This window comes from Eubalaena glacialis, chromosome 1 (genome assembly GCF_028564815.1).
Source record: "Eubalaena glacialis isolate mEubGla1 chromosome 1, mEubGla1.1.hap2.+ XY, whole genome shotgun sequence".
Taxonomy (NCBI): domain Eukaryota; kingdom Metazoa; phylum Chordata; class Mammalia; order Artiodactyla; family Balaenidae; genus Eubalaena; species Eubalaena glacialis.
This window is the reverse complement of record NC_083716.1, coordinates 48,036,183-48,050,709: the sequence shown is the minus strand read 5'-3', so window position 1 is coordinate 48,050,709 and position 14,527 is coordinate 48,036,183. Positions and strand designations below refer to the sequence as shown.

Below are 14,527 nucleotides of genomic sequence, written 5' to 3'. Positions count from 1 at the left end.
ATATGATATCACGTATATGTGGAATCTAAAATATGACACAAATGAACATATCTACAAAACAGAAACAGACTCTATGGAGAACAGACTGTGGTTGTCAAGGAGAAGGGGTAGGAGAGGGAAAGAATGGGAGTTTGGGATTAGCAGAGGCAAACTATTATATGTAGGATGGATAAACAACAAGGTCCTATTGTATAGCACAGGGAACTATATCCAATATCCTCTGACAAACCATAATGGAAAAGAATATGAAAATATGTGTGTGTGTGTGTGTATAATTGAGTCACTTTGCTGTACAGAAGAAATTAATATAACATTGTAAATCAACTATACTTCAATAAAATTTTTTTTAAAAGTCATCTTCCCAAATTGATCTATAGATTCAAAACAATCTTAATTAAAATTCATCAAGCTTTTTTGTAGATATTGACAAACTCATTCTAAAATTCAACAAACAACTCTGAAGAAGAACAAAGTTAGAGGACTCACACTGCCTGATTTCAAGAATTATTATAAAGCTACAGTAATCAAACCAGAAAGAACCAAAAAAACCAAAAAAACAAAAACCCAAATTAATAAACTGGACTTCAAAATTAGAAACTTCTGTTTTTCAAAGGTCATTGTTAAGATAATGAAAAGACATACTTCATATGTCTGATAAAAGACTTACCTAAAATATATAAAGCACTTCCAAACTCAAGAATAAAAAAACAAACAACCCAATTAAAACATAGGCAAAAAGATGGCTTCATGTGCATAGCCATATGTCAAAACTTACCTAATTGCACACTTTATAAATATATACGGTTTGTTGTATGTCAATTATACCTCAATAATCTGACTCCTTCACTAGACTGACAGCTTCTCAAGGGCAGGGATTATATATTATTAACATGTGTGCCTACATTAGCATCTTGTAATGCAAAAATATAGAAGCAGTTGAGTAAGTACTTGCTGCATAAACGTAATTAAGGAGCAAAACAGGAAGAACACTGAGGTTAAAATAATGAGTCCAGAAATACTTAATCTGGACTAAGTATTATATAATTGACATATTAAAAAATTCATTTACAAAGACAGTGTGGCATGGCAAAAAGAGCACCACACTGATATTAAGAGTCACGAGGAACCCAAAGTGAATCCTTAAGTAACCAAATCTCATTGGACTTCATCTCAACATCTAAAAATTAGGCTTGTCAATATTCTTATATTGTTTACTTCATAGAATAGCTTGGAAAACCAAATAAGACGAGTTTAAAATCCTTCAATACCATACACAGGTTGGTATTGGTGTCATCAGACTTAACTTTGTAAGGGAGTAGAGAAGCCAAAGATATATGACTCTATTTATGTGGGGTTTAAAAGACACGTGGTCTACTGGCCTGACTGGGAATAAAGACAGCCGGGAATAGTCCTGTTCTTTTGCTTTTTGCCCTGCAGTGGACACGCCTCATTTTCCCTGTTTATTATTATTATTATTAATAATAACAATAATAATGTCTACTCTGATCTCTTAATTATGCAAATAAACACCTCTTCTGTCTTTTGAAAAGTGGTTGAAAAATATAAAATATCAATGATCAACTTCTATTTCAAATTAGGATGGTTTTTGTCTTCTCTCCTAAGAGAAACAAGGTTAGGTTTATTTCCTTCAGGTTTGGGAAATCAAAAATGCACATACAGATGCTTTTGCTCTAAACAAATTAAATCCTGAGTTTTCTAAGTAAACATCTTTCAAAATTATGTTGTTTGTTCTGAAAAACAAATGCCCTTAGCTTGCTTTAAATTTAAATTTACTGATAAACTTCTCTGAAAATGCAAAGGTGAACAGTGATAACAGCAAAGAAGAGACAGAAGACAATGACCTTTGTGATAGCTCTCTCTAGGGATATAGCCTTAAGACTTCATACTCAAAGACAAACCTTCACCTAAGTTAAAAACTTTTAAGGAACCCATTTACATCTTTTCAAGAGCTCATCACAACTTTATGAGTTCTTAGACTTTATAGTAGTAAGAAAAATTCTTATTTTCTTTTACTAGTAATGAAAGTTTATCATGAACACAGCAAAAAATATTTGGAGATTAAAGAAATTCTACTTACTAATGCGTTACGCCCTTAGAAGCTTTATACAAAAACCATCTACCCCACTTTTATTAATATCATTAAAACAGTGGTGATTATGCAGCAGAAAAAAACCACTCTTGCCTTTCATTCCCATGATTAATAAAAATTAAGAAAAGCCAAATTCCAACTTTATTGGGATCTTTCCCAATGAGCTGATGTCATTTAGTAAGCACCAGGGCTGTTTTTGTAGGGATGGGCACCTCTAGTGTTGTTAACTCTGTGAAAAGTACCAGTACTATAAGCAGTGGTGTCTGCTTTTGTCTTTTCTATCAGTTCTGCTGACACTCACAAAAGATATAAGGACCTGTGGTGTTTGGGACGATTTGATTCACTAGAGGGCAGGTTTTATATTAAATGTGTCAACATTCTGCTCAGTAAGTTTCATGTCTAGGCATCTGCTTTATGTTCTCACCAAACAGAAACAACAAAATAATCTCCCAGCACCACAGTAACACCTTTTAGTATTGAAGCTTTTACTGGATGTTGTGAAGGAACACGAGAGAGGGGAAAAAAGGGGAAGATTGGAGTTTTAATTCTTTTCCTCAATCTATACTTACTGAAAGGTTTTAACTCATGACTGCTCCAGGGAGGATCACAGCAAGTAGAGGGATAACACTGTTTGGATAAAAGTATTTGCCTGTTTACATGACCTGTTTCATATTCATTTAAAAGTCTGATACCAACCAGATGCCCCACAATGATGATAAATTTAATTTATTTCCAATTTCTCAAACTCTTCTACAGATTCAGGCAGCACAGTCACAGCCATTAGCTCACTGAGCCTGGTTGAATCATTGAAGGAATGGAATTGATCAGGCAGATAGACTGCAGTGCATACTTAAGAGTCTCCTAAGAAGGGAGATGGCAGAAATCCAACATCAAATAGATGATGAAATGGCCATTTCCATTAAGGGAACATCACATCACAGATATTAATTAGGAGGCACTATAATAGAGTTAAGTGGATATGGGGAAAAAATGCTGAGTTAAAAGTCACCCCGGGTGTCCTTAGCCTGAGGTAATTACAGGTGTGAAGGTGAGTCATGGATCTGCAATTTTCCATCTATTTTACAATGGCTGCAGGTAAGTTAGAGACCAGATATAACTCCAGAGTGATGATGCTTTTTTAGATTGGGGACAAACTATCCTTAAAAAAGAAAAAAAGTCTAATGTTTTCCTTTTACTATTCCCAAGGAAATTACATCCTTTATTTACAGAAACATTAATGGGAGATGACAAGGGACTTACTTCCCTAGTACAACAGAAGTGAAGCAAATGAAACAAATTAGCTTTGCGTTAAAATGCCCTGCATTCTACCAACTTTTTTATTTCAAGAATGTAAATTCATCCTAAAAAACTGATGGGATATTTTGTTCTCAGTCTTCAATTCAAATCTAGCTTAACTGCTAAAAATTAAAAATCTTTTAAAGTATTATTTGATACACCCAAATGCTGGAGACGGTCACATTCCAGAACTTCAGTGCTCTCTAAAACAGTCTGAGATCAATATTCAAAGTATTCATTTGCCCAACAATGGATTTATGACAGTTTAATTTTTTTGTTCTATAATTCCTTACACTCTTTTCTACCCTAACAACTTCTAACTACACCCTTCTTATCTGCATACATAATAAACAACAAATGCAGATAGACAACCAATATGTGAGTTGAGACAATGCTGAGAATAAAAGGGTTTTATCTTTCTATTTCACTACAGTTTGGATCACAACCTCAGAATTCTGGATGAAATACTTCAGGTTATTAACTTCAAATAGCTGCAGTTCTATCAAAGAAGAAATTCCTTTGCTGAAGTTCTAAACTTCCTACATAAACTCAAACAACAATTTTTATTTTTTGCCTATCTCACCAAAACAGCAGAATCAAAAGGATATTATAAGAAATAATATAGGATTATCTAAAAGATGTGGAATAACTCGTTGAAAGCCCTTTTATCCACAAGCACTTATCAAAGATACGGACACATCAACAAAAACAATGGAGTAAAAATCTCGGAGAACTCTTTCTTCCATAAAAATAATGAGAACACTGGCAAAACTTGTAAGAATCATCTTTTTCTGAACTGTGGGAATTAACCAAAGGCTTGCAGCAGTCTGAGGAGTGTTTATTAAAGAAAAATTGGCTGAATATTGGTAAACACAATGAGTTGTATGGTGTTTTAACTTGCCCTATTCCTATTCCACTTTCCCAAGTTCCGTAGTAGCCTTAAAAACCAACAGCCTGTAATCAAAGCAGCCTGGTTGCCAGCAGAGGGGGCAGAGAAGGGTTGAAGCTCCTTCAAAGCCCCATTCTCAAAGAACTGTAATCATCTGACCTGTCTGGTGGTTCCCTGGAAGACCTCACTCACAAGGCTGTCTTTATTTGACCAGACTTAGACTTCGTCCAGGGTGAAAAGCCTAATACCCAGGGGTGTTTGTTGAAAACAATTATAGTCAACTGTTCAACAGTGTAGCTGCCTGAGGCATTAGATTACAGTTGGGGTAAATAGGCTAACCAAAAAGCTTCAGAGGAAAAGCTAAGGAATGAGAAGTACTTATGGGACTTTGAAAAGTTCTAAGTATCCTCGGGAATCTAGACATCTACACACATGCCCATGGCTGTACACAGGCTCAAGAAAGACCTGAGAAGGTCCTAACCTCTCCCCTCACTCTGATCTTGAGGCTCTGTGCAAGCAGGAAGGAAGTGTCAACTGCCTGGTGGAGTGTTGAAGGTAAGCCCCAACATATACACAGAGCCCTTTGGCAAAGACTGACTTACTGGCTCTAGGCATTTAAGAAAATCTCTGTCCAATCATTAGGTAACTACTAATCTAACCAAGCAGAGACTTTAGTGGCTACACATGAAAAAGAATACAGTCTTCACAGAACTAGATTAGGAAAGTCACTAAACAAACAGCAACAAAAACAAACTCTGGGAAAAGGAGAAAATCTGATTTCAAGAGTTGGCCCATTTAAAATGTCCAGTTTTCAACAAAAAAATTGAGACATGCAAAGAAACGAGAAAGTAGGGTCCATACTCAGGGAAAAAAAGTATTCATTAGTAACTGACCCACCCTGAGGAGCCCAGATGTTGGACTTACTAAACAGAAACTTTAAGTCAGCTGTTTTACTCCATTAAAAAAAACTAAAGGAAATTATGTCTAAAGAACTAAATGAAAATATGAGAACAATGCCTCACAAATAGAGAGTCTCAATAGAGATAAAAATTATTTTTAAAAAGAATCAAATAGAAATTCTATAGTTGAAAAGCATAATGACTGGAATAAAAATTTCACTGAGGGGATTAAAAAGCAGATTAGAGCAGACAGAAGAATCAGTGAACTAGAAGATAGGTCAGTAGAAATTATCCAATCTGAGAAACAAAAAGAATGAAGAAAAATGAACAGAGCTTCAGAGACCAATGGGACATCACCAAATGTACCAACACACGCATAACAGGAGTCTCAGAAGGAGAGAAGAGAAAGGGACAGAAAGAATACTTGAAGAAATAATGGCCAAAAATTTACCAAATGTATCTAAACATTCAAGACATTCAATGAACCCAAACAGGATAAAGTTAAAGAGATCCACACCTATATACATCATAAACAGTTGACAGACAAAGAGGGAATCCTGAAAGCAAAACATAAGGGACAAAATTTAGATGCTCTCCTGAAGGTTGCCTACAAATGTATCTGAGATGTGTGGTCTCAGAGTCTTAGTTCTGTCATGTACCTCTTTGGACATAAATTAGTTGAGTTATACATTTGATAAAACTAACAGAGGATGGTTTTCATCCCATTGTAATCTTTGAAAATAACAATCAACCAAATTCTCCTACACTTAGCCTGTTAGTCTCCTATACGAATCTCAAAGTGGCAATAGATTCTAAGAGGAAATAAGAAATCCTCCTTTGCAGAAAGAAAAAAACATCAGCAATTGATGGCTGATTACGGCTTTTATATGGGAATGTTCTTTTAGGTACCTGAATAAAAGGCTTAACTTCCCTATAGTGGCTGATTAAGAGTTTCTTAAGAGTTATGAGTTAATCATCAATTTTTCTGGTAGCTTACACACGAGAAAATACTGTGACATAGTGATACTGCAATCTAAAGAAACTTAAGGAAAAAAAATGATTAATCTTGATTAATAGGCCTAAAGTATAAATTTGACTATGTTTCCTTCTCTCCTCCTCCCATAATAACTTAAATCAAAGAGAGGCACTAAGATAATCACACTTTTTCTCTTAGGGTTAGAAATTAGAATAAACATAAGGCTACTGATTTATTTCCCTTCTATAAAGCTCACTGTTGTACTGACTCTCTCCAAACACTGTAACTGTTTTTTATACTTACAAAGTGTGTTCATACTGAAGTACAACAAATCACTTTGGAAATATAATGGAAGAATAATAATAAGATACATGCTCAAAGACATATCACTATCTTCTTTTTAAGGACACCATATCATAAAATTTCAAACTGGAGAGTAGTTTAATCATTTTTACCCTTGTTCCTCAGATAAAGATACCAAGAAAGAAAAAGTGGGGACAAAATGTCTTACTCAAGGTTATGAAAATGAAACTGTAACAATTTAATAAGAACAAGAATAAATTAATGAATTAAAATATTGGGACTAATGCCCACGGTAGAGAAAAGCTACCATCTGAGTGGCCTCTAGTCTTCATGATAGATCGTCACAGATGGGGAACACTACCCCATTGTCCAGACTTCTCACAACTAACCTGTGATGATAAGACATTCATTGTGATCCAGCACCTCAGTGAAGAGCCGTGAAACAATCAACTCAGGGTTGATTAAAAAGCGGATTTCTTCTTGCACAAGTCCTGCACTGGTTACACCACCTCCAACAAAACGGTTTGCAAAATCCACCTATTTGGGAAAATGTGGCATGTTAAATGACAATTTAAAATACCTACATATATGATAAAGAAGTATACTCCCTCTAAGCTCTGATCTTCCTTTCCTTTACCACATAAATCAATCCCCAAATTAGTAATCTTCCCAGGGAGAACAGATTGTGGTTGACTGCACTCTTTCCACCTCACTGCAGTTAACATCTCTGGATATTTCTTTGGATTCCAAAATGTTAGAAGGAACATGGAAAACAGAGTTTTAGGCAAAAGCCTCAATGTAATTATATGGACTCTTGTTTATAAACCTTACCTGTCCTCCAAGGGCCACAAATCAAGGGAGGTTTTTATCTGGAAAGGTTTCAAGATCACTTCTCCACCACTCTCTACTCAATTTCCATTTATGTACTTCATATGACTTTAATATAATTATACAGGCATACCTCATTTTATTGCACTTCGCTTTATTGCACTTCACAGATATTGCACTTTTTACAAATTGAATGTTAATGACAACCCTGCATCTAGCAAGGTTATTGGTGCCATTTTTCCAATAGCATTTTCTCACTTTGTGTCTCTGTGTCATATTTTGGTAATTCTTGCGATATTTCAAACCCTCCACCAGCAAAAAAAATCACGACCTGAAGGCTCAGATGATGGCTGGCATTTTTTTTAGCAATAAAGTACTTTTTAATTAAGGCATGTACATTTTCTTAGACATAATGCTATTGGACACTTAAAAGACTACAGTATAGTATAAACGTAACTTTTATATGCACTGGGAAACCAAAAAAATTCATGTGACTCGCTTTTTTGCAATGGTCTGGAAACGAACCCATGGTATCTCCAAACTATATAGCCTGTACCTTTCTTATATAATATGGAAATTAAACACCTGTCCTTAAAGGTTTGAAAAGTTCAGGATTTAACCTTTTTGGTAACTTTTTTCTTTTGTGAAAGAATACAGGGATGAAAATTTCTTCCTTCTAAATTCAACTGCAAACCCCAAACTGCAAAAACATTGCAAACTTTTTAAAAAAAATACACCTAAGGGGAAGAAAAATGAAGACAAAAAAATCTAGTTTAACAACAAAGATTCAATAAATTAATATTTCCAATTTAGTTTAAAACTATATGTACGTTTTCTATGGAGTACTATGATGGCATCCCCAAGCTCCTATTGATAAAGGTGAGTTACACAATCCTCAAGAGAAAGCAAACTCAACTTGCCAGAATTATTTGTTTGTCTTAAACTTACTATGCACTCCAATGTGTCCAACGGTATGCTAGGCTCTATGGGGCAATATGTAAGAAATAGTTTCTGACTTTGTCTTAGATTTTTCTATTTGGGGAGTTAGATTACACACATACACACATACACACAACTTGTGTACACATACAGTCATACACAACTCCCCCCGCCCCCCACCAGAATTTAGTAAGTAACGTAAGAGAGGCTTCTATACTATTTAGGAAAAACACAATCCTGTGTCTCTTCTTTACTCTCACACTACTACCACACTCTCGACACTTCTGACACCAGATGTGTGGATTTTCCACACATCAAGCAATTCTGCAACACCGGCTAGGTGTCCTACAATCCAGGTTCAGTTCTGACACTGTCTACCTTGAGTTAGTGAAAGATCCCACAGGCTAAGGATTCAGTCCTACAAGACTGCCCCAGTTCAGATGACAATCTCAAGTCCCAGGTTGTCACCTGTACTTCTAGTTGACCAGCTATAAATTGGGGTTCCCATGACCCCACCCGGGGCTTGATGATTTGCTAGACCAGCTCACAGAATTCAGGGTAACACTTACTTACATTTACTGATTTATTAAAAAGGATATAATAAAGGATACAGATGAACAGCCAGATGTAGAGACACACAGGGCAAGGTATGTGGGAAGGGGCACAGAGCTTCCACGCCCTTTCCAAGCAAGTCATCTCCCAGCACCTCCGCATGTTCACCAACCCCAAAGCTCTCCAAATCCTGTACTTCTGAAATTTTTATGGAAGCTTCATCACATTCTCATGACCGATCATTAACTGAGTCTCCAGTCCCTCTCCCCCTTTCCCAGAGGATGGGAGGTGGGGCAGAAAGTTCCAAACTTCTAATCATGGCTTAGTCTTTCTGGTGATCATCCGCATCCTGAAGCTACCCAGGAGCCCACCAAGAGCTGCATCATTAGAACAAAAGACATGCCTATCACTCAGGAAATTCCAAGGGGTTTAGGAGCTCTGAGTCAGGAATTGGGGTCAAGGACCAAATACTAGAACAAAAGATGCTCCTAGTGCTCTTACCACTCAGGAGATTACAAGGGTTTTAGGAGCTCTGTGCCAAGAACAGGTTGTAGAGACTAATATATATGTTTCCTATTATTTCACATATACTTTCAGACTATTGTCAAGTATGAGATTTCGTAAACTTGTTTGTGATCTCTAAAGCAATTATAAGAAATGGTAATGTGAAGCCTGTTTTACAAAAGAGTAAAACAAGAATATGAATCTTTAGACATGTAAAAATATTATATGTGAAAAGAGAGAAATTAATAGAAGATAAAGTAGTCTTCTTTCACTACAGAAGAACTTAGAAAATACTGAAAATTATGACTGGACAAGTTCTTGAAATGAGTTACCAAAGTGAATCATTTGGGTTTATATTCTGGCATAATAAATCAACACTAGAACTTCAGCTTATATAGAAAAATAATTTTGGTTAAACTAGTCCACTGATTAGAAATAGTCACCTACTACATATGAAGTCTTTATACATTGGGTGATTTATAGCTTAAATTGTTCAATTAAACAAGTATTGATGAAATATTATGCTGTGAACCATGGAATACAAAGATGAATAAGATGTGGTTCCTGGTTTCATAGCATTTAGTCTAGATGGGAGTGAGGCACATAAGTAGAATGATAAGATGATTATTAAAGAACCTATTAGGATGTATTTGATACTTTTCAAATAATACAATTAACTAAAACTGGCTCATGAGGAGGATACGGGAGCGTTACAAAAGGATGTGGCATTCAATTGAGATTTTGCTGACAATCAGGCTAAGGGAACAGCTGCAAAAGGACACAGGAAAAACCAATGTAAAGAGCTGTATGAGGAGAGTGGTAAGCAGATTCCTCATGCCTGTCTGCAGTGTACAGTATGTGGAGAGTTAAAGTTGGTAATGAGCTGGTCTGGGGTCCAATAAATTTTTACTTAATTCTGAGGATTCTGGGAAAGATTGTAAGAAGAAAAGTAATAAATGTATCTGTGTTTTAGGAAGATAATTCAGACTAGAGCTTAAAGAATGAACTGGAAAAGTAAAAGCAGAAAGGCTGGCTAGGTAAATACTGAATAGTTTAGACAAGCACTACTAGGGCCTCAAATAGGTCAGTGGGGCAAGAAGTGAGACCCAGCAAGGAAATAAAGTGGACAGCTCTTGAAAACTGAGAGACTGGCTAAGTATCATGGTATTCGGAATACAAATGAGAAACAAAGAAGGCCTGAGATCAGCTAAGCTTAATTGTTACTGGAACAAGATACATAACTAAATTTAAAAGATAAGCTCTATCCAATCTATGTACTACTTGGAAATGATAAATGAAATACATTCAATGTGCATGCTACTGTTCATTCTTTGAATAAAAGGCCAATATTTATTACTTAAAAGGTATGCAGAGAAACAAATACACTAAACTCAATATTCCTCTGAAAGCAGGGGTCTTTTAGAAAATCAGTTTCTACTACTTAAAAAAGTTCTTAATAAAAGGCTCTATTGCAGGTGAGAAACCTGTTCCAGTACATGAAAACAAGCATATGAGTGCTTCCTTATTTTTAGCCATTTTCTAACTCACTTTACTTTAAAGCTACTTGTTCAGCTTACTCAGTTCTGAATTATAACTTGATGAAAAGAGAGAAATGATAACACTCCTTAGAGAGGTTTTGTTGTTGTTGCCATTCAGCATAATGTAATTTATACGCTACACAAGGAGATTTGGAGCACTGCAATACAATATTCCCTGATCTCCTGGGGATACATGGCATGGGTAGGGAGAAAAATAAATAGAAGCCTTTATGGTATTCTTTTAATCTACTGAGGTTTCACATTTCATCTATAGTACATTCCAGGGAAGTGGGGAGAATCTCAACCTTGAATGTTGTTGAATAACTCCTTGCTGAATTGTACTGTAATGAAAGGTCAGCATTCCTGTGGTGCTAACCACCAGTAGCTTTGTTTATTTCATGTGTATTAAGCTTCCCTCAGTTAATCCAAGATGTTAATGTAGGAAAGAACCTTGTCAAGATGGAAATGTGGGGGAAAAAGTGATAGTCATTCGAAACAAATTTTAGTCTTATTTCAAAATTATTGTTTTAAATAGAAGAAAAAGGACTTATTAAATATAAATATTTAAAAAATTTAAGTACAGAACAAATATTAATTCAGTTATCCTAATTATTTTTGTCTATAATTTTAATCACTGGGAGGTCATTTAAAACAAAACATGGTTTGCCTCTTTGAAAATTTTAAATACAAATATGTCTAAATAAAAGGCCACTCTAAAACAAATGTAGGCACTTACAGCATACATACGTATATAATAACTAGTCAAATGCAAATCAGTCTAGTCATTTTATAATAAAAATTAAGTTATTCACACAAATAGTCCATTATCAGGCAACTGCTTTATTTAACCTCTGATCCTATATAAGCATTTAATAATGATCTAAGAAAAAAATCAGCTAGTCTCAGTATAAACAAGATGGTGTACAAGCTTCTTTCAAAGAAAATAAGGATTACAATGCTCTTCTAAATAAGATAAGAACACAAAACACTAACATTTTACCTCTGATTAGTGATTTTTTAAAAAGATCACTATAAAGCAAAAGGAAAGCACGTGTTCAGGTTAGGTGTTAAGAACAAGTTAAAGCTAGATACAGTGTTTTACTTGTTAACTCCTTTTTCCAAAATATTTTTTTTTACATAATGGCAGGAACACAGATTAATAACAAAGATTGACAGATGGAAAAAATTACTTGCTCTAAAACAGGGAAGAGATGGCAAGTATATTTGGCTCATGTGCCTAAAACTATTACACATGGGAGAGAGGACTTTCTTATCAATCCGTTTTAGATGTCTGCCTCCTAGACCTAAACAAAGTTGGTGGCAGAAAAACATCTCAAGCTGGTCATTTTTTAGGGCAGAGCAAGAGCCTTTAAAGAAAGAGAACAAAACTGCCTGGTGACAGCTTGTCAAGACCATACCCTGGGAACTTCCTCCACTGTCAATCTACAAGCTATATCTGAACCAAGAGGCCTGATGTTGTCCAGATCTTGGATTTTCTGTCAAAGGCTTTTTAAAGAGGCACACGTAAGAAACAGAGAACGTACATCGGCAGATAACAGTATTACCAAGGCTGTCAAGGTGATCTGTTTGGTGTTTTTCTCCATTCTGCTATTATACTTCATTGCATTAAATCAGCTTAGAAGATAAATAAGCAGCTTTTCATATTTCCTTTGCTGTCGGAAGCTTGACAAGGGACAGTCGTCCCTTCCCCCCACGCCCCCACTGCTGTAATTCTCCTACCTGTAGCATGCCTTGACCATTTCCTTCTATGGTACCTTCGTAAGTGACATGCAATCGAGTCAGGAGTTTTTCACATCTACAATTTAAAAAGATATTTCCTTATTTATTTTTTTAATGGTAAGTATTTCACTACAGAAAAGTCTGAAAATACAGATTAACTATAAAAGAAAAATTGAAACTATTCCAAATCTCAAAAGTCAGAAATAGATGCTTATTTACTCTTAACATTCTTGGGATAGTCTCCCCAAATTTTTCTTATTCAAATAAATAAATATACATATTTAAATTAAAATGGGATAACATACTGTTTTGAAAATTGTTTTGCCCTTACAAAATATCAGTTTCTCCTCTTTTTTTAAAAATATTTTTTATTTTTTATACAATTTTTAAAGGTTACTTTCCATTTACAGTTATTACAAAATATGGGCTACATTCCCCATGTTGTACAATACATCCTTGAGCCTATCTAACACCCAACAGTGTGTACCTCCTACTGCTCCACACCCACCACCACCGGTAACCACTCATTTGTTCCCTGTATCTGTGAGTATCCTTCTTGTTATACCCAGTAGTTTGTTGTACTTTTTAGATTCCACATGTAAGTGATATCATACAGTATTTGTCTTTCTCTGACTTCTTTCACTTAGAATAATGCCCTCCCAGTCCATCCATGTTGATGTAAATGGCAAAATTTTGTTCTTTTTTATGGCCGAGTAGTATTCCACTGTACATATATACCACATCTTCTTTATCCATTCATCTGTTGATGGACACTTAGGTTGCTTCCATATCTTGGCAACTATAAATAATGCTTCTAAGAACATTGGGGTGCATGTATCTTTTCGAATTATTTTTCAGATATATGCCCAGGAGTGGAATTACTGGGTCACATGGTAGTTCTATTTTCAGTTTTTTGAGAAACCTCCATACTGTTTTCCATAGTGGCTGCACCAGTTTAAGTTTCTCCTCTTTAAAAGTTGAAAAACTTCTCAAAATATTTTAAAAAATTAAGATCTATGAAATTTTATTATTATGCTAGAGTTGGCAACCTAAGGAAAAATATAAGAAAATTTGACAAAAAAGTATATATGATTCTCAGAGGGGTTCTATTTTCACTAGTTTGGAAACCGTATATGTGTGGGGGGTGTCTTGATGAAAATACATGCTACAGAAATCCTGATCTATGGTATTTTTATATTAATAAAATTGATAGATAAGTCTAGTACCTGTAAGTCACAATTATTTTCTTTCCTTTTCATAAACCATGGTCACTGAGGTGTTTATGGGGCTCAGATAAACTACCCCCAAATTTGGCATCTTGGCATACTGAATATTTTAAGCTGAAGAAGTTTGAGAAAATGGCAGAAGCAGAAAGGTCACTCTGACCTCCTCCCCCTCTCACCTTTCTTACCTGCAACAAGCCATAAAACCTTCACATGAGGGACCCTACCTATACCTGGAGGAAAGGAGCATTATTATCTCTGCAGACAGAGACGCCAAGAAGAATTCCAACAACCAGAACTTGCTGTTTCCCCCAGTTTACTTCAATCACCTCATACTCTTTTACATATCATATTCCTCCATGACTGTCTATTCTTCATCAAACCTAGCATAAAAGTACATAGATCTGTTTCTTTGGGTCTTCATTTCCACATAAAGGCTCCTGTATCATGCAAAACTTATATAAAATAAATTTGTATGCTTTTCTCTTGTTAATCTTTCTCAGTTTAATTTTAATACCCAGCCAGGGACCCTAAGAGGATTGAGGAAAAACTTTTTCCTGCCCTACAGTGTTTACCTGCTTAAATCATATTTAAAAAACAATTCCTTTTTATTAATAGCAGTTGATGATGACATTTTTCCTTAGATTTTTTACTCCTGATTACTTACTGAACAAAAATAAATAAATTATAATAGAATGTAATAGATAGTAAACCCCTAACTTATACAGAG

General features: G+C 35.3%; 1 protein-coding gene across 6 annotated transcripts in view; it reads right to left on the bottom strand.

Annotated features, from left to right (window-relative positions):
• PARG (poly(ADP-ribose) glycohydrolase) overlaps positions 1 to 14,527 on the bottom strand; it is a 110,264-nt gene that overhangs the window by 24,390 nt on the left and 71,347 nt on the right. For all 6 annotated transcript variants that reach the window (XM_061196151.1, XM_061196125.1, XM_061196170.1 and 3 more), the window contains 2 exons: positions 12,575 to 12,650; positions 6,863 to 7,010 (listed from right to left, as the gene is read on the bottom strand). In XM_061196151.1, coding sequence (XP_061052134.1) covers positions 6,863 to 7,010; positions 12,575 to 12,650 — 224 coding nt within the window. The remainder of the gene's footprint in view (positions 1 to 6,862; positions 7,011 to 12,574; positions 12,651 to 14,527) is intronic.